The 21052-nt window shown below is 43.2% G+C and overlaps 1 protein-coding gene and 1 long non-coding RNA gene across 2 annotated transcripts; both read right to left on the reverse strand.

Annotated features, from left to right (window-relative positions):
* Positions 1–288: 288 nt before the first annotated feature.
* Positions 289–9097, reverse strand: znf1035 (zinc finger protein 1035). The gene has a single exon (XM_083990003.1). The coding sequence runs from the start codon at positions 9053–9055 to the stop codon at positions 848–850; it is 8208 nt and encodes a 2735-aa protein (XP_083846129.1). The 5' UTR covers positions 9056–9097; the 3' UTR covers positions 289–847.
* An 86-nt stretch (positions 9098–9183) lies between these two features.
* On the reverse strand, positions 9184–21052 carry LOC310999573. Its single transcript, XR_014596058.1, has 3 exons — positions 20664–21052; positions 9807–9870; positions 9184–9718 (listed from the first exon to the last, which is right to left on the reverse strand). It is a non-coding gene; the product is annotated as an uncharacterized lncRNA (long non-coding RNA).

A 21052-nucleotide genomic window follows, 5' to 3' on the forward strand; every position in this document is an offset into this window, starting at 1 on the left:
GAGATTTTTTTTTTTTATTATTGCTTATGTAATTACCATGGGACTGGTGTCAAACCAAAGACAATCAGTAGATCTTCGCTCCAGTAACTGGCACTGCAGATTTAGGGTTCCATTACGTTGCCTCACCCACAGTTAACAGAAATGGAAACAAGACCCAGAAGATGTTTTTCTAGTTGACTTTACTTCTTGATTGAATGCATCAACTAAAATTTCTTAAGAAAAGTAACATCCTTCCAACAACTCTTGAATCTTGAATGTCTGTACAAGATACTTATCAATATCAAAAAAATCAACCCATGATAAACACAGGGAAATTAACAGAAAATTACAAAATTATCTATAGTACATGGATAACGATACCATAGAAAATATCAGTAGATCAAAACAACTAGTTAGAAATATATCTTACATATTGGCAACAAAACTTGCTGTCTTTTTTAAAATAAATGTCAAACATAATAAATTTCAGATTTTATCCAAAACATTTTAAAACATTTATGCCATCATGCTTTGTCTGTATTTACCACAGAACTGCTTTACAGAACTTCATCATAGATTTACAAACACTGTCAAGAAACTATGTTGCCAGTTTACAGTATACAAATCCCAATATTAGAACAAAAATATATACACAATGTCATCAAATCTCTGTCATGGTTACATGAGCCAAGCTTTTTAAGTAACATACCAAGGGCCAAAAATACAAACTGGATGTATATTGGGATTTCAAGTGGTGGTACACAGTCAGATGTAAGGCATGATAAGGATTTCAAGTAACTTTAGTTACAGTTATCCAAGGAGAAGATAAGGTAAATGGTACTGTATCTAACAATCATTATCATAATCATTACTGAGAGGTACCAGCATGGGTCTGTTGATGTTCTTCTAGCAGATGAGGAAAAGCAAAGGCTTTGTCACATTCTGTGCATTCATATACAACTTCACCAACATGACTTTCTTGGTGCTGTTTAAGAAGAGTCCAGCGGCTGAATGACTTGTAGCACATATCACAGCGGAACTTTCCTGCTTCTTTTTCAGCGTGCAGTCTCATATGCACAGACAGATCTTGCGCTGTATTGAATTCGCTTGAGCACTGAGTACATGTGAACTTGATTTCAGCAAACTGATCTTTGCTTTGAGCAACTAATTTTAAACGATGCCTTCGCTCATGCTCTTTAAGGTACCGTCGCAATGCAAATGTTTTCCCACAAAGTTCACATTTGAATGGCTTGTCATGCATGTGTTGTTTATTTTGATGCTCCAAGAGACCACTTTTGGAGGAGAATTGCATTGAGCAGTGTGGGCAGTTGTACAAGTCCTCTCCAGTAACATCAATCTCCTCCTCCTCTGCTGCTGCTTGATAATAAGTGGGAGGCGATGTATTTGAGCATCTGGACTCCATTGTGGCATGGAATTGATGGGAACAATGGTGCTGGCGGAAGGCATCGCTTCCCAAAAAACTCTGACCACACTCTGTGCATTCAAATTCAGTGGCTGATGTCAGATGACAATGTTCATGTTCTTGGAGCTTGGTTGCAGAGGAAAATGTCATATTGCAAATTTTGCATTCAAATGTAGAATGTGTGGGAAAATGACCAATAAGTTCAGTGGCATTAGCAAAACACTGATGGCAAACTGGACATATAAAACGGTGTGAAGGGTCTTCATCTTTAACTTCAGGGGTGCACTTAATTTCTGCCGCAGAATCAAGATGAGTGTTAAGATGGCTGAGGAAGTGCTGAGGGGAAGAAAAGCCACTGTTGCAATGATTACATGGATATTTACTACTTGGTTGTTGATGCGTGGTCCTGTGCTTTTTCAGGTGAGATGCATGAAGAAAATGTGTATTGCAGTCTGAACATGCATATGGTCGCTCTTTTGCGGCCATGCAACCGTGCTCCGACAGCTCCTCTGGGTCTCTGAAACGATCATTACAAACACCGCAGCGATATTTAAGTTCTCTGGTGAACACTGATGAGCTTCCAGAGGGTGAAGGAGACTTTTCATACTGTTCCCTTGAAACTGAAGGTGGCTGATGGTCATGTGACCTGGAGTGGCTTTTCCAGTGCTCAGCTCTACTACTCTTTGAGAGAAACACACAATTGCATATATCACATGGGAAGTTCTCTTCACGGTGGGTAGTCATGTGTTCCGCTAACTGTGAGGGTCCTGTGAAACTGAGGTGACATTTAGAGCAACGGTATGGACGATTCTTGCCGTGGGTATGCTTATGTTTGCGCAGTGCAAAGAGAGAGACAAAACCCTTGCCACATGCCTGACACTGAAACTCAGACTTATGCATTCGTTGATGCTGCTGTAGCTGGGATGCCTGGAAAAAACACCGGCCACATTCCTCACATTCATATGGTTTTTCACCCAAATGACACCTCTGATGATCTTCAAGACTTTCTGATGTTGTGAATGTCTTGCCACACACGTGGCATGGGAAATATGGTGAGTCAGAATCACTGTCCTCACTGCCGTTATTTTCATCCTCATCACTTTGGCCAGTTGTACCAACTTGACTGCTGGATTGTTGTTCAGTGTTACGCTCCTGAACATTACGTGCAAGATCCATCTTCTCTTTTTGATGCCATTTTCGAATGTGTCGTGCTAGTGATTTTTTGACTGAATATGCCTTGTTACAGAAACGACAAGTAAATGCTTCATCTGCGTGGTCTTGGCTGTAATGATTGCATAATGATGGTCTTGTCCAAAACCTTTGATTACACAGTTTGCAAAGGAAAGGTCTATTTGGGTCATGAAAGGTTCTGTGGATTTCAAGATCGGCTAAGGTGTAACTTATCTTGGGGCAGTCAGGGCATGGGTACTCCTTGTCAAATCCATGTGTTTTCAAGTGTTTTTCAAGACTTGCTTGACTAGCGCATACCCGGCCACACTTGATGCATGTATTGCGCTTTTTCTCTTGTTCCTGTCTTCCATGTTCTTCTAGATGACTAATCAGCAATAAGCCATCTGTGAAGCTCTTATCACATTCTGAACATTGGTACTGCACAGTTTTCTTCTCTTTATGAGAGCTGCTTTGTTCTGAACTTTTTGAAGATTCTTCCAGTAACTCATCTTTGCAGGAAAAATTGGTCTGCAATACCCCAGTGCCAGTTTCTGTAGAGCCTTCTTTGAACACTAGAACAGAGTCATTTAGTGCAAAATCAATTTCTGCTTTCAAAGGGACTTCCATCTGTTTGGTTGTTCCTCTCCCTGAAACATGTCCAGATCTACATTTCTTGTTGTGATTACGGAGAAGATTTCTATTCCAGAAGCCTTTTTTGCACGTTTTACAGTTATAGGGACGTTCCCTTGTGTGTACACGCATGTGCCCAGTTAGTCCAGCCTTACTTATAAAGGACAAGTTGCACTCTGGGCAGGAAAATTCCTGGAGTGCATCACCACCTATTGCTGTATCCAATTTACAAATTAAATTATCACCATGACTTAGACGGTCAACACAAATCTCATCCAAAGGCTCTTCTTTGATGTTCAGTATATTGGAGAGGTGGTGTTGTAAGGGTGCAGTAGACACTGGTGGAACCACCGTTTCCAGTTTGTGTGCATTTAAAAAATGCTCTTGGAGTTGTGAAAAAAGCAAAAACCGAGAACTACAGTATGCACAAGAAAAACCTTTTGGTGGGCTTTGTTTGGCTGATTGCTGGCTTTTGCAAATTGCTGACTTTGATGAGCTCGGAGATAAAATGCATTTTTTTTTATGCTCATCAAGGTTGACTTTTGAGAAAAATCCACCACATCTGTCACAGAGCACTTTACTTTGCTGTTGCTTCTTTGTGCACTTTGGGAAATGACGCTGCACATAATCTTTCCTTATGAATCTCTGACCACAATACTCGCAAGCATATGGCTTCTCCCCAGTATGCAGGCGGGTATGCATGCGTAATTGCCAGCTGTTTCTAAAAGCTCTGGGGCAATAACCACATACATGTTTGTACTTTTTGTTCAAAGAGGGCTTGATCCTCTGCAGAATTCGACTTCTCACCCCATGAAGCTGCCCTGCCAGACTTTCTGTAGATCGAGTGGTTGTCAGTGATAGTGAAGGATTTGTGTCAGTGGAGACCCTTCTGCACCTGTTCATCTTCTGATGCTTTTTGAGAGTTTTGTCGTGAGAAAATGATGAGCCACAGCGCGTGCACTTGAACAACTTTACCATATGGAACATGGTGATATGACGGGAAAGTTTAGACTGAGATGAGAAGCTTCTTGAACAGTCTTTACACTCAAACATCTCCTGCTTTTCAGTAGGCTCAATGCTAAACTTGCTTTGCCAACCGATGCCAACATCATCTAAGCTGATTTTGGGTATACAGACTTCAAGTCGTGCTCTCTTCCCCTTACAACGAGTCTGATGTACTTTCAGATGGTCATATCTTGAAAAGCAGCTGTCACAGGCTTTGCAGCGATAAGGTTTAACCTCGTTGTGTGTCAAAATGTGACGTCTCAGGTTTCGTGATTTCAAAAATGTCTTGGTACAGAATTTACACTTGTATTCAGATTCACCTTCTGCTTGCTTCTGTGCTGCCTCTCTGAGAGCTGGAATGCTTGACATATTTGCTGCAGCATCACTTTTGCCTTTTGAAGGCCCCCCTTTGTAAACTCCATCACAGAAAGCTTCATGTTGCAAACACAATGTCTGACTACCATATCTGTGGCCACAGTGCATGCATGCATAGGGTTGCACGCCAGTATGTGACACAAGATGCCTCAAGAGTAATGATCTGTACCTGAACTTTTGTGTGCAGTAGGAACATTTGAATGGAAGCATTTTCACTGCATTGGACTGCACAGGTATTTTATGGGCACTCCGGATTGTCTGAGAAGAGCTTTTACTGATATTGCCTTTAGAAGATCCAGTGTTGAACATTGTAGTCTCCCCACAGTTTCTCTGATGTTGATTTAATTTTCTAAATCCAAAGTACTGGCCACATCTTGAGCATAGAAGGAGTGTGTTTGTCTTGTGGCCTCGGAGATGACTTTTCAATCGGATCTTCTTACAAAATGAACGCGGGCAGACAGAGCACCGGTATGGTCTGCTTGTCTCACTGCTTTGCTCCATTATGACAAAATGCGTCTTCTGAGCCGGCAAGCACCTTTCACTGTGAAGTCTAAGGTACAGCTTACGGTAAAACTGTTTTCCACAGTTTGTGCAAGAGAGGGGCTTGGCTCCAGTGTGTTTGATCATGTGACGCAGCAAATAGCGGCGACTACTGAAACGATTTTTGCAAAATGGACACTGGTTAGACGAGGACCCAGATATGTGTGTGAGACAATGTTTTCTTAGTACTTGGGCATCATCAAACACCTCCTTGCATAAGGAACACTGTAGTTGTTGTACAATCTGCTCTTTCACAGATTCCAAGATCTTCTGGGGTTTTAATGGTGCACTTTCTTCAAGCTGAGGTGCCTTGTGTTTTCTTTTTTTGTGGGAGTCTAGATGCCTAAGAAGATATGCAGGATACAGGAATTGTTGATCACAGTCTGGGCATTGTAGCTTCCCCCTTTTCAGATGTGAGCTTCTGTGTTGGATCAGTTCTCCAATAGTTGGAAGAATCTTTTTGCAGACAGTGCACTGTATCCTCCGCTGGTGAACTTTTTTATGACCAATAAGATGGGCATATTTTTTGAATCCTTTTCCACATTCCAGACACCGATATGGTCTTTCACCTCGGTGATTACGCTGATGTTTCTTCAGTGACTGTGGTGTGTTGAAAGATTTTCCACAAAATCTACAGTTCAGCTCATGACTGCTATTTGTTTCAGCTGATTCTAAGTTATCTTTATTATCTTCTGTCTTCACACTATTTGAAGTTGCTGGTTTAGGAACAGAGAACACAGAATTCCTGTACTTGAACATTTTGCCAGTGAGTTTAAACAACTCATGTTTCTTCGTATGTCTATATTTTCCAGAAGCATGAAAGAAAACTGCTGGACAAAGCTTGCATTTATAACGTGGAACAAGCTTGGGTGCTGTTTTAGCTGGGCCTTCTTGTTTATTTTCTTTTGACAGTGTTTTCTGTCCATTTTCCTTTGATAGTGTTTTCTGTTCATTTTCCTTTGGCAAGGTTTTCTGTTCATTATCCTTCCAATGTGTTTTCCGTTCATTTTCCTTTGACAAAGTTTTCTGCTCTGTGTCCCTTGTTTTTTTCTGTCCAGTAGGTTTAATATTTGCTGCTCTCTCTTTTGCAAGTCTTTGAAGACATTCTTTGAGACATATTGCCTTGATATGTCTATATCGATTGGATGGTAAAGTAAAAGTAGCGTGGCACAAGGGACAGCGATATTTTCCTTTTGCAACTTTTCCTTTGCCACCATATATTGCATCTCTGACACAATCACGCAAATGTCGAGCCCTGTTGTAGGAGTACTTGAAAAGCCGTGGACAAAGAGGACATTTATATTTTCCTCCAGACTTGTTCTGATTTTTTTGAGTTTCCAAGCCACTGAGTTTTGTGGTTTTGTGGCTCGATGGGACCGTCAAACTCCTTCTTTTGTGTAAAGCATTGAAGTGCCTTCTGGTTGTAGCTGCAGTTAAGAAGCATTTACCACATGAACTGCAAACATTAGTCTTGGAGATGTCGACAAGTTTTACATAACATTTAGGCAGCTTTGCATATGGTTTGCTCTGCACCAAGTCCTTTTGTGGTGTTTTTTTAGTTTTAGTGGTAGCAGCATCAGATTTTGTAACTTGAGGTTTTCCACGCTTGCATCTTCCAGGTACATGCTTGTGTCTTAGCAGGGAACAAGTCTGTGCAAAGAATTTACCACAGCCATTACACTTGTACGGTGTTTTTCCAGTGTGGATCCGCATATGGCTGACATACTGAACTATTCGTGAAAATATGAGATTACACTTGATGCACTTGTGACGGCCCTGTTGTCTTTTCCTCTGTAAACTTAATTTAGAAGAAAGCTTAGAGTCTTTTTGGATGACGTCACATGAGTGTTTTTCTGCCTGTTCATTGCTTACCAGATACAGATTGCAAGTCCTGCAAAACTGAAAATTGTGCACTGAATGGCATCTATGTTGGTGTTCAATTAGACTGTCCACATTGTAGGCGGTGTGTGGGCAATGTTTGCAAAGATATGAATTACTCTGTCCATTAACTGACTCCAAGGTCTTCAATATTACGACAGGCTGCAGTTGTTTTCTCATTTCGTTACAAGGCCGTAGTAGAGGTATTTGTCTATCTGAGGAGTCAACGCTGTTCCCATCAGGGCTGAAGACAGATGGTTCTTTACATTTACTTGTGCCAAGTCTTGTTTCATCTGTGTCACATGAAGAGTCTTCTCTTGAAAGAGGTTCACCATACAGCATGTCAGGCACTAAGTGCCCCTCCAATGATGTGTCAGACTCTTCAAATGATGATCTTGCATTTTCTGCAACATCTCCAACATGAAATTGTGGTTCTGGGGTGCTTGGTGGGGTGTGATTGAGTAGCAGTTGCTGGTTTGGTGAAGGGGTTGCATTCTGATTTGTATTCTCTGCTGGACTTGTCAACTCCTTTTTTAGAGACGGACTTAAGTCTGTGCTTGTGGCATGTAACGGTAAGCTGGGTTCTAAACTATAAGAAACAGTTTGCTCATTACTGTCACTAGCCACAACAGGGCTACTACTGTCTGGATCTGTAAACAAGCTTGTATTTGTCTTCTCCAATGGATTTGTCCATTTGTTTTCCATACTACAGTGTATTTCTGTGGTTGAGTTGTCTGGCTCTAAGTGGGACTCTAGATGACTAACAACACTTTGCTGGTTATTGTTACAACTATCAATAGAAATATTGCTACTTGTGACATCAGGATCACTACGGTCTGAATCTGTAGAAGAGGTTGTAATTTTCTTTGGTGGATTTGTCAGCTCCTCTTCTAGACAGGCATTCATTTTTGGGGTTAAGCTGTCTGCCAGTGTCCTGAAGTCTGGATGATCAGGAACACTTTTCTCATTTTTGTCACTAGTATCCATAGAGGGAATGTCACTAGGGATGCCAGCACAACTACAGCCCGGATCCAGCGGACTTGTTCTTTCCTTTTCCAGACAAAGATTTAGGGTTGTACTTGAGATGTTGGTCTGTAAGCTGGAAACTGGATGGTCAGAAACACTTTGCTCAATCTTGTGATTATTATTAGTAGAAGGACTGTTACTAATGACAATAGAATCACTACAGTTTGGCTCTGGAGAAGAAATGGAATTTGAATTTTCTTCTGTGCCTGTCCGGTCTTTTTCTACACGGGAATTTATGTCTGGGCTGAAGCTCTGTGACTGCAAACAGGATTCTGCATGGCTAGCAACACTTTGCACATTCTTGTCACAGTTGCCACTCATCTCAGGAGGACTGTCTTCAGGTACACTTTCATGAGACTGATACTTGGATAACTGTAAACAGGATTCAACATTGCAACTGTTTGATGTACCCATACAATCACTTTCCTTAAAGTCAGTGTGCATATTTTCATCTTGACTGCCAGTGAAGTTGGGAACTAGTGTTCTCTGCTCATCAGAAGTCTCATTTTCTGATGAACAAGATTCTTCTCTTTTGCCTTTTAGGACATCAATGCTGTCCTGCTCCTTCTGTCTCCTCGTTTCATTTTTAAATGTGGGGTTAAGACCATCACATCCCTCCTTTTCCAGGTTGAATGATTCCTTAATTTCCTTTCTAAGAACTTTTTTGTCAAAGTGATCTTCCTCAATGTTAAATGTAGTCAGGATATTTGGAGGAGTTGCAACGATCTGTTCCTCATCCTTGCTGGCTGGGCACTCCAACAATCTATCATCAGTGGATCTTTCATGGGCATATATTGAGATGTCTGAATGTTTTTCTGGAATGAGTTTGCTCTCCACATCCTCTTTTTGTTTCTGATCCCAACTACCATCACTATAACTCCTTGCCTCTACAGGGGTAAAGGACTGATTGTGTCCTGTGTGAGATTTTACACTTTTTTCAGGACTTCCCATTTTGTCTTGTGAACACTCAACCATTTCTCCTGCCTTCACATTTGATGCACTTGGCAAAAAAACATTAGTCTTTGACATATTAGAGCAATGACTCTCAGTTGGAAACACGTTTCTAGGATGGCTGAAAAGCCATTCAGATGAATTGGGTTTTTTGCTAGCATCAGTTTTAGGTTTTGAAAACGAATTACTTGCCATGAATTTACAAGAGGGCCTTGTTTCACCAACATCTGCATCCGAACAGCTACTGACATCCGAGTAGTCCTCAAGAAAAGAAGTACCTAGCATTCCACAATCTTGTTTAAGTCCTTGTAAATCTGTTGAAAACGATGAAGGAAAAGATCCTGATGTTGATAATCCATCTGTGGCAAAGCCTGAGATATCACTATTTCCACAACTTGGCAAGTACTCCTTTTCCATTTGTTCTCCATCCGCTTGCCATGGTGTTTCCCCGTAGTACCTTTGATAAACACAGTCTGAACTGGAATGGCCAACTGTGGCATTTGAATAATAGTTTGTGTTGAAGTTTGAGTTTGTGACAGGGGCTTCATTCAAAGCTGCTGTTTCTGTGAAGTCATGATGTCCAATGTAATTCTCTAAATGCTGTGAAAGACTTCCTTCTGACTCGGATGTCCCTCTCAAAGTCCTTGGATCAGATGATAATGATGGTAGGTTATGGTAGTATGAATCCCATCCATGAGCCATTCTCCGCAGCAACCGGAAGGTAGGGCTTTCCCTCTGATCCTGAAAACATGGAAAATACATCTGTAAAAAATTGCAGAAATTAACATCCAAAAAAAAAAAAAAAAAACAGAAGAAAGAAAATTCTCACCTTTTCTTGAAAATACAAGGACTATCCAAGGTGAAGGTGATGTGTATTGCATCTGAGTGGAAACCTATATAAAAAAAAGAAATAATTTCAATTAATGTCAGCACTTGTGCCAACTACCCCCCCTTCCACACACACACAAAACCATGGCCATGCTAGGCTCAGGATGGGGACAGGCCTTGGATCTGACAAAAGATTAGAAAAATACAGCTTGGTCTGATTGGTCTGGGTCTTGATTATTGCAGCAACATTCTGATGGTAGTGTCTGACTTTCCCCCTCAGATAGTCTCCACAGTCACCATATCTCAATCCAATAAGGCATCTTTGGGATGTTTGGTAGATTCGCATTATGAATGTACAGTAGGGGTGTGACGATACACTCAGCTCACGAGACGAGACGAGACACGAGATTGGGTTCACAAGATCGAGACGAGACGAGATTTTAAGAAAACTATACAATGACAAAATATATGACTGGACCAACAGACTTTTATTTAACCGAGTTGCACATGCATTTTGAAATGTTTTATTGTAACTATTTACATGCATGATGTAAGCATGAGCTTTAAATACATTTCTTCTTCCACAAACTGAAACTAAAACTAAAATTTATAAAAGTTAAAATAAATTATATTAAAAACATTTTTTTTTTCCTTTTTTCAAGTGCAAACAATATTATGTGCAGTGTTTCCTCTAGGATTTTTTTTAAGTAGTGGCAGCGACCCCCCCTCCCCCCCAGTGCCATTTCAATACTCGGATACTCGGATCCCCCCCCTCCCTCCCTCCCTCCCTCCCACGTCGGACGGTCTAGCGCATATTTCCGTCACAACGCGACCTGTCCTTGTGCCCGTGTGTGTGTGTAAGTGTGTAAGTGAGTGTGTGTGCGCCAGCAAGAGAGAGAGAGAGCGTCGCGGCCGCAACAGAGTTGTTAATTAGCGCTGGATGCGCTTGGTTGATAAGTTTCGTTTTTACTGAGGAGGAATGAAGAACTCAGCTGTGACTGAAAAGCACCTAAACCAAGTCGAGTAGAGTTATAACTGTGCAGTGGAAAGGGTTGCAAAGTCATGGTAACTGGTAGTGGAAACCCTGCTTTACATTTTTTAACATTAAAAAAAAAAAGAAAAAAAATCTCGCGAGACAGATTTTTAAAGCGACGAGAAATATTGTCGAGTTTAATCTCGCGAGATCTCGTGGGACGAGATCTCGTCACTCCCCTAATGTACAGTGGCGTCACGTAACGTTCAGTGTCATCACGTAAATTAGCGGGTTGGCGCGGGTCTGGCGTTCCCACTGCAAGCCGATCGGAGCCGAGCCGATTAAAGGGGACCTATTATGCTCCTTTTTGCACAAACTAAAATAGTTCCTGGGTGTCTTAAAGACATGTCTGTGACGTGCTTCGGTCAAAATACCCCAAAGATCAAACATCACAGCTCTCTCAAAAACAGGGCTCTGCAAAATGGTCTGTTTCAGTGGCCCTTCCCTTTAAATGCAAATGAACCACTCCCTCAGCATTGCGTTACCATGACGATGTCTACTACTAGTACCTATACTGATTTGGCCAAAATGTAGTATGCAAACAAAAGCTAAATCTGCAGTAGGCAAATTGCCAGTATCTCCAGTATGCATCTGACCAGGCTACATTGTGTAATGAAATGTGCCCATGACCTAGTCTCACCCTAACCAAAGATGGTATAGACTAGTCTTTGCCATGTAGGCTACTGTAACCATGTAACATGTAATATAAAAATGCAAAAATAAATATATAAAATAAATAAAAAATATATGCAGACTGGTCAGTTCATTGTAAAACAGTTATATAAACGTCTAAACAACCTGCGGGTATGTTTATTAGCGATGGTTTTCTCTACCGCGATGAGCACGGACGCCTGCCCAGCCAAGGAGGCCTGCAGACGGGCTCTGCCTGTGTGAGGAGCCGCTGCAGCTCCGGAGCTCCGTCGGTCCAGCGTTACGTCGGTCCGACGAACAACTTCAGTCATATTTCGCAGCAAAAAAAACAACAACTTATCCTACAGTAGCCTGATATGTGCCAGACCAGTTATGCAGCAGTCCCTGTGAAGGAGGGCCAGACAACAAACGTTGTGCCTCACCTGTATGGATGGTGCGGCTATATGCTATTAAAAAACAGCTGACTGAGCTGTCAGAGGAGCTCTGCTGTTCCTCTCTCTTGTGTTTGGCTGCACTCTGGCACGAGCCAAAAAAAAAAAAAAAAAAGATTGTTCACGAGTCCCAAAACACAAGTCCAAGTCAAGTCTGAAGTCTCTGTGTGTGCAACTCGAGTTCGAGTCGCAAACTGAGTCCTCATCTCTGGTCTATAGCTCCGTGAGCGCGAGAGAGATAGGCACGCACGTACACACACAGCTGCGGGGCAAAAGCGCTGTCAACCGGCGCGGAGAAATGCAAGTCTGGTGGGAAAGGGAGGGCTCGGTGCGCGGCGCTTTGCAGCGCTTCCGTGGTGTCCGCGTGTGACACTGGCGTGAGGCTACTTTGCTTCTGAGGGGAACTGTTTTCTACAGCTTGGTCGTCGGGGGAGCTACTTCAGTGCGACACAACAGCAACACGGGACAAACATCTACCTGCCCCCGTGGCGTGTAGCCCTCCAAATTTAAGTCGCCAGGGGAATCTTTTAGTCGCATTTGGCGAGTGGCGACCGTTAGTTTACAGCCCTGTGTGTACTGCATGCATGTATCTCCATTGTTAAAGGTACAGTGTAGGGGTGTTTCCAAAAAATAGATCCATTAATTAATATCGGTTTTCTATTAAATAATAATAATTTTTACAATCGGAAGTCACGTGAACTTGACGTACCATGCGTCTTTTCTCAGTCATTTGTCATTGAAACATGACGCTCTCCCAGTGGTTGGGCGTTTGGACCAGAGTGAAAACAAACGTGTGTGAACACGAACCGTACTAGCTGAAAAATAGTTTGCAACACAATGGAGATGCATGGACAACTGTACAACTAATCCACCTCAGAGGTTACTCTGGAGAATAAAAGCAAACATATTTGTCCACTTACATGGTGATAAGAGTATATAAGAGTATATTAAGTATTAAAATAATCCTTTTAGGTATTTAGAACAAATAAAAATTGTATGATTAATTTGTGCTTAAACGCGAGTTAACTATGGACAGTCATGCCAGGGTTTCCCGCAGCGCTTTCCTGTTAAGGCGGCCGCCTTAACAACAAAGAGCTGCCGCCTAAACTAACGTCTTAAAAAAAAAAAAAGTAGCGATATTCGCTGCCCCCGCATTTCACATGCTCATTAATGAAGCTAAGCAAAAGTTCAGACAGGAAGACTATCACTTTAAGCACGCCTCAAAACGCTTTCCCTGTTTTCCCGCTATCCTCTCGCTCCACCCTTCTTCTCATAATTCAACCAATCACAGTCTGCCATCCTCTTTCTCTTCCACCAATCAGTCATTAGCGTCAAATTTAAAAGTTCTCTCTCTCCTGTCATCCAGCCGTCATTTCAGCAAAACTCTCAGCCCACCTCCACCACCTCCATCAAGATAGAGACTGTCTTAACCTGGATCTTCAACCGAGAAGTTCCCTCATCAGGCGACTTCAAGCTTCCCTACCACCACCAGTGTCTAGGCCCAGGGGGATATAACTTATTCAGATGCAAGCTTCTCATCCCCAGATCAGTTTACTCGGCTGGTCTTCACCCCGTGGTCTAAGCACCAAAGTTTATTTTGTGCACAATAAATGTAATTTCATCTTCATCTTCAAACCTGGCTCTCTTGTCATAAATGGTCTGTCCAAAACAAACATGTGTGAGCTGGAAAATTAAACAACGTTATCACTGTAGAAGACCAATATGTGTGAAAACACACCGTGGCTGCACACAGTGGCAGCTGGTGAAAATATTCTAGGTGGGGCTGTTTGTCCCTGGCGTTTTTGGTGACCATCCTGATAAAAGAATCCCAAACTCATTTGTAGCGGATAACATTATTTAATTGCCTTTTATAAATCAGCACATTGCGATGTGAACCCACCGTTTGTGGCAGAACGTAGCGTAATGTCCCCTCGCTGTCGCATCATATCAGCTTCCCACTGCCAACCCAGAGTTTTACACAGTCAATTATCTTGGATAAAATATGTTCATTCATATCCACCTCTCCATTGTATTTCCTAACTTTCCAGCTGTGAAGCTATGCTGCTAGTCCTGCTTTGTCTGGCTAGCTGACTGTTCCTGTGTCCCTTGAGCATTCATGTTTTTTAATCTGTTTAGATAAATAAGTCTCTAACTCCAGTTACAGTCCGTGTGGTTGTCCTCACTGTTTTAAAAATTATACAAGAGAGGGCCTGAAATTCATTTTCCAAAAGTGGGGGAATTTCCCCCCCCAAGGGCTTTACTTGGGGGGGGGGGGGGGGGGGGGGGGGATTTTACTTTGTTGGGGGGGACTACAGGTCGTATGCAATGTTTCCCCACACATTCATTTATTCGTGGCAGCCCGCCAAAAATAAATTATGTCCGCCACGAATAGATTTTTCGGCTTTTGGCTCAACCAACGCAATAGCGTTCCGTTAATTCATCTCTGCATAGCGCTCTGAGTCTGTTATTGGTGTTCACACATGCACAGCACACACAGAGAAGCGTGCATGCAAAGTGGCTGCACTTTGTATAAAAAGAGTTCAATATTGGAAGAGATCTAACCAACATCTGAGCACCGTTCGGCTGAAACAGCGCAACAGAAGTGGCGCTGCACAACTGAAGCAGCATGTGTTCAGAGCGATTCTATGGCTCTGCGTGTGTTTTATAACAATGGCAAGAAAAAAAAATTCAACTTTATTCAGTAGGCTACCTAAACTATGTAAACAAAGACGTGTGTGTTGCATTTAAGTCTGATCGTCTGATGCAGCGCTCCTGTAGTGTGTACTAGGGCTGAAACGATTCCTCGAGTAATTCGAGTACCTCGATTACAAAAAATGGTCCGAGGATTTTTTTCTGCCTCGAGGAATCGTTAATTTAATTGTAGTTCAAGCGGCCGCACGGACTACTTTCAATGTGGCACAACGTGCGCCGTAACGTAACCTATGAACGTAACCGTGCGGGGCCCCCCCGCGACCGTCCGCCGCGGATGACGACGGAGATGGGGGGGGGCGGCGGCGGCGAGGCGATGGCCGCGATGACGGGGTGGGGGGGGTGACGGTGGCGACAACACAGCAGAACAATCCTGCCTAGGAGCTATCCATGGTTACTTAACCAAAGTCTCTTGAAATATCAAACAAAGAAAAGGACTATATGGACTGTGGAAGTTTGAATGGCCAAAATACAGAAGTTATCATGACGTGAACCATATGTTGCGGTGTAAAAAAAAAAAAAAAAAGACCGTTGATTCGGTAGAGACGGCTTAACGGGCGGGGGCGGGGCCCCCACGGCATGCGGGGGCTGCGGGGGGGAGACATGGAAGACAGCACGTCTTCCATGTTGCAGCATCTCCGCAGAAAACATTTTTGATATCTTGAAAGTAATTTAATTTTATTTATTTTTGATATCTTGAAAGTAATTTAATTTAATTTGTGTTTTATTTATTCTTATGTATGTTAGCAGTCGCCTCTTTGGTAATGTTTCAAGACCAGAAAATACTTGCTTGTGAATTTAAGAAATAAAAGCAGTTGATTCTAAAAAAGGAAACCAATTGGTCATTCATTATTAAGTGAAATATGTTATTTTCTCTTGTGTATTCATAATTGCTCTTTAACCAAGCAAAAATACGTTTTATCCGATTACTCGATTAATCGATGTAATTTTCAGTAGAGTACTCGATTACTAAAATATTCGATAGCTGCAGCCCTAGTGTGTACCGATAGTTGGCTGGTTTGAAATGTGTGCGGGAATTTCCCACATTATGAGTGATGTGGGAATCGGTTAAATTATGCACGATACCCGCAATCCCGCAGCGAATTTCAGGCCCTGCAAGAACCAGAATTTTAAACTGATGAAAACTCCGTAGCCATCCTGCTACTGAGGAAAGCTCTTCTGTTACTTTCCCCCTTGATTTCTGGTTGGCATGGGAGCGGACCGTATAAGACGGGGTGCCACACCGAGAAGCAGGGGCATTTTCATTTCGGTGTCCAAATCCTCCGTGGCCGGCTCACGCCCTGCAGCGATCGTTTCAGCGTCTGGTCTATTTTGTGCACGAGCCGCGAGCGATCGTGTCAATCTTGGCAGGAAGTCACACACGAGAGAATCCGGACAATTTTCAAAATAAAACACCCCGATGGACAAATATGTTAGGCCAATGTGTGTACATTTGTGGTTATTAATCTAAAAAGAGCGCGAGAGATGAACACACACACAGAGCTGAGGGGCAGAAGCACTTGCCATAGCGGTGCCCCACGATCAATTACATGTAACGGAAACCCTGATGTGGCCTATTTCCCATCTCTGAGGAAAAGATTTAATAAACAATTCATTCTTTCTTTATTAAGCAAAGGGGGGTCAAGTTTAAGTGGGGTTTTGGTGAGTTAGCACAGGTAAACATAATGATTTTCCCCAAACACTATCGACGACAATCCAAAATATGAACATCTTTTAAAATAAGACTCATATTTTGACCAATCAACAATATTCAGTGATCACTCTGCACACCTGCAAAAGCCATAGGCATACCGGTACATCCTTCCTTTACAGCCAGTCAACAAGATGAGATGACTAGATAGAGGTGGGCGATATCGTCTGCAATATTATCGTAAATGTCGTTTTGACGATGAGCAATTTTCCATTATTGAGTATTATACTATTTAGAATAGAAAACAATAGACGGTAAAGGAGAGGCACATGGAAGTCCTCATTCGCCAGAGTCATGCCTGAGAAGCTAATCAGTGGCCAGGATTCAGTCATGTGGCGGTCACGTGATCTCCGACTCCCACAAACAGTCTGGCGGCAACCGTGACAACATCTTCTGGCACGGAGGAAATATGACCCCTGTGCTCCACAACGCTATGGCTGCGTTTTGGGTTGACGTCGTAACGGTGCACATTCGGTGGGAGAAGCAGGTCCGAGCGTCAACCCAAAACGACGCCGCAGCAGTGCACAGCTGGAGTTGACGTCTTTACACACACAGCTTCCTTCACCTTTGGGGCAGAGCTCCGTGTGAAAGAGTAGGAGAGATACAGCCTGAGGCGGAACCGGGACACAACGGGAAAAGCAGGTGCGAGCTGTGCACTGCTGCGCCGTCGTTTTGGGTTGACGCTCGGACCTGCTTCTCCTACCGAATGCGCACCGTTACGACGTCAACCCAAAACGCAGCCATAGCGTTGTGGAGCACAGTTGTGGCTCCGCTGCGCACAGCTCGGACCTGCTTTTCCCGTTGTGTCCCAGTTCCCCCTCGGGCTGTATCTCTCCTACAGTTTCACACAGAGCTCTGCCCCAAAAGTGAAGGAAGCTGTGTGTGTACAGACGTCGACTCCCGAGATGTAGAATGTATTTTATAGAAGAGAAACACACATTTCAGGACAGAACAGACATGTCCTGTGATTTCCAGCCTCCTTTCATATTTAATAGAGGAGGGACAATACCTAGAGTAATAATCTCAGCTGTCAGGATGTGCAACCTTGGTCTCAAAAAAACCCAGGGAAAACCTACTGCACTAACTGTTTGCATGTTTTGCAGACCATGTATGAAGCACTTTGTTAACACTATTAAGAAATAATGTGTCATCTATTTGCTCATGCTTGTATGCTGTTCAATTGACCCTTCGCGTAAGCCCCGCCCCCTTGGTTACTGTTGCTACGGCGGGCAAGTTTTCACTCCCAGCCATGCTCCTGGCAGTATTTGGTATCGATTTCAAAGGAAATATCAGCAAATTTCTGGATAAACTGTTCTGAGATAATAGAGAGAAGAAGTCACAAAGATCATTCATAGTTTTCAGTGACGTGACTCGCGCAGGAGGATAAAACATCTGTTCAACGACACGACTGGACAATGTACAGAGCAGCAGTAAGGACCGGTAATTTTACCGTTTATCAACCCACGAAGACTTAGGTCATCTCACTGGTCATGAAACGTTGTCAAACTGCAAGTTTTTGGGCGATTGTGAACCACATACAGCTTTCGCTGCTGTTTTGTTTTCTCCCACCGCTGTATCAGTCAGTGAAAGCAGTCCCTGCCTGGAGGATCCCTCGCCTAAAAGCCCAGGTAAAAGCCCTAAAAGTACAGCTGTCATTTCGGAGGTGAACTATGGTTATCCCCGTATTTACACTTGCTCAAGTCGAAAAAAAAGTCCGCTCGTATCTGAACATCTCTATATTGCTGCTGCCGCCGCCGCCGTAGTAGCAGCAGCAACAACAACATCCTTCTCTACAAACAAATGTTTTTCGTCCTAGTCTCAAAATGTGTCCACAAAAGCAAACGTAATGACTCACTGCGGAAAGCTTGCCAGGCCTTTAGTTACGGTTGCTAACGTAGGATTGGACAATAGCCGTTTGTGGGAGGAGTTGGCGAAGGGTCAATTCACCTAAGAGCAGAGAACCTTATTCATTTAATGTCTCCACACTGGAGTTTAACTGGGAGTCTCTTGAATTCCGGTCATTTTTGACCCCTAAATCATTGTACTGCCAGTGTTGGGGGGAGCAAAAAACGCGACTAAAATTGATGCAGGCAAACCGGAGTTACACCATGGCTAGACGGCGCTAGGGATAGCGACAACGCTAACCTATAGGGGCAATTCTTTCAACCACAACAAACACTCAAAGAACAATCAAATATCTATGGTACATGACTTGAATCCTTACAACACACCACTGAACTCATATAGTGTACAGTATTTAGTATAAACTTTGTGTTTTTTTTTTAAGTATATTTTTTGGGCATTTATGCCTTTATGGATAGTACAGTTGAGACAGACAGGAAACGGGGAGGCAGAGAGAGGGGGAATGACATGCAGTAAATGGCGCCCGACGCGGGACTCGAACCAGGGCCGACTGCAGCGAGGACTGTGCCTCTATACATGGGGCGCCCGCTCTAACCACTACGCCACGCGACGCCCCAACTTTGTGTTTTTGCATGTAATCACTCACCTCAGATAGCCTAACTGAAACATCCTGGAAAGACATTACTATCCGATCGCAGAGCGCCTGCTCTCCCCACCACAGAAACAAACCTTGTTGTGATGATTTCTTTACAAAAATAAACGGTCACAACAAGGAAAAAGTGTTTGTTTCTGTGGTGGGGAGAGCAGGCGCTCTGCGATCGGATAGTAATGTCTTTCCAGGACTGTTTATACCGGTTTATACTGTACAGTTTAAGAGTTCAGTGGTGTGTCATAAGGATTCCAGTCATGTACAATAGATATTTGATTGTGTTTTGAGTGTTTGTTGTGGTTGAAAAAATTGCCCCCATAGGTTAGCGTTGTCGCTATCCCTAGCGCCGGGTAGCCATGGTGTAACTCCAGTTTGCCTGCATCAGCTTTAGTCACGTTTTTGCTCCCCCCCCAATACTGAGTGACCATCAGGACAACAATTTAGGGGTCAAAAATGGCCAGAATTCTCCTTTAAAGGTGTACAGAAATGGCCGTTTGTCCTGTTTGTCGCGCTGAGTTGTCACGAGCTGCAACACGAGTTTACCCGAGTAAGGAAAACAAATTGGTCGTTATCGAGCGGGCGGGATATTCAAAGCTTGGGGCGAGACCGAGCTCCGTGTGTGTGTGCGTGTGTCAGACGTTTGAATGACGGATGACGGATCCAATATCAGTGGCTGGTGAATCGTGTACAGGCTGACGTATAATCCGTGCGCCTGCATTATCCAATGCGAAAAAAAAAAAACACACTTTCATCCTGGATTTACTCAAAAATAGAATTTTGCACAAAGTTTGGCCTACAACGTCTGAAAGATAAGTTATCACATTAATTTTATGACCCAGAGTGGGCTCAAGTTCAGTTTTCTTTTCTGTAGCCTACACCTTTAAATTAACAGAAAATAAACAAGAGCTGTTGTTCTGAAGAGCTGTGTCTATCCATAGATGTCCTGGTAAGCAAGTAACTAGAGTTTTACAACATGTTTTGTAAAAAACAAAAAAACAAATTACATTTTAAAGGATATCGTCAGATTATCATTATTGGATAATTGAAAAAAAATCTAGATTTTTTTTGCCCATATCGCCCACCCCTATGACTAGATAGTTATTATGATTGTAGTGTGAAGTAACTGCATTATCATGACAGCTTTTGCTAACATGTGAGGAATAGTACAGAATACAGTACATCACCACTAACGACCAATGACCTCAGTAATAAGCAGAGCTACCTCAATAGATGCTTTCACCAGGTTAAGCCACATCTACGTGGTCATCATGCCATGCAACAGCAACCTCAGTCATGCCTTTTACAGAGGGCTCGTGGCTGAGATGCAAAAATCATGATAATTCTGTGGTACGTATCACAAAAGTTCACAATGCATGCACGCCCCCCCCGCCCCCCCGGCACACACACACACTTCATATCTGCCACTGAATGGATTACTGGACAGGTGTAGGACAATATTACAGTGGGGAGCAGTTTTAATGTAAAATGCCCGTAAATAGGAACTGGTTATGCGATTCCACCTGGACGTTGTATAACGTTAGTGTGTTATTGTTTGATACTCCACTTTTAGCCAGCCTGGACGGAGAACAGCAGGGCAAAGGAGGACGACAGGGTGCAAACAGCTCGATAAATACATTAATAGCAACGCGGTTTGCGACTCCAACCACGTGTTACATGATTATACTGCGATACTGATTGTTTGGTGTTCAGAGAGGCGCAAGCTAGCTGCCACAGTGACTAGCACAAAGCTCGCTAGCACTGTAACCAGCAGCAATGGCTTCTCTGCAGCTGGCTTCTGCAGGACCCCTTACCAGATCAGTGGTCCTCCGTGTGACGTGTGTGCTTCGTCGCCCGGTTTTCTTTGTGGCTTAACGACCACATCGTCTCTGTAATGATGATCGCTTGGACAACAGCCTCCATTCAAGGGCACTACATCTCGGCTTTCGGTGCCACTACGCGGAGATAGCGGTTGTCGTCCTGGCCGATGGCTTCCGTCTTCCTTGGGAAACTCCGTCGGGAGTCCTTTCTTCCTTTCTGAACTGAGTCGATACCAGCTGTTCGGTCCAAATGCCTTGTGTTTCCTCGCACGGTTCGGGCCACGTAATCCGTTATGCTCCGGTCAGCAGCGTTACATTCCGACCAGCCTCCATTTTCTTTATTTGCGCAATTTCAGACAATGTGCCCGGGATTGTGCGTACAT

The sequence above is a fragment of the Trachurus trachurus genome (assembly GCF_905171665.1).
Source record: "Trachurus trachurus genome assembly, chromosome: 16".
NCBI lineage: Eukaryota > Metazoa > Chordata > Actinopteri > Carangiformes > Carangidae > Trachurus > Trachurus trachurus.

Coding starts and splice junctions, on each gene's coding strand:
- znf1035 (XM_083990003.1), bottom strand. CDS start 9,055: ATGTCAAAGACTAATGTTTTTTTGCCAAGTGCATCAAATGTGAAGGCA.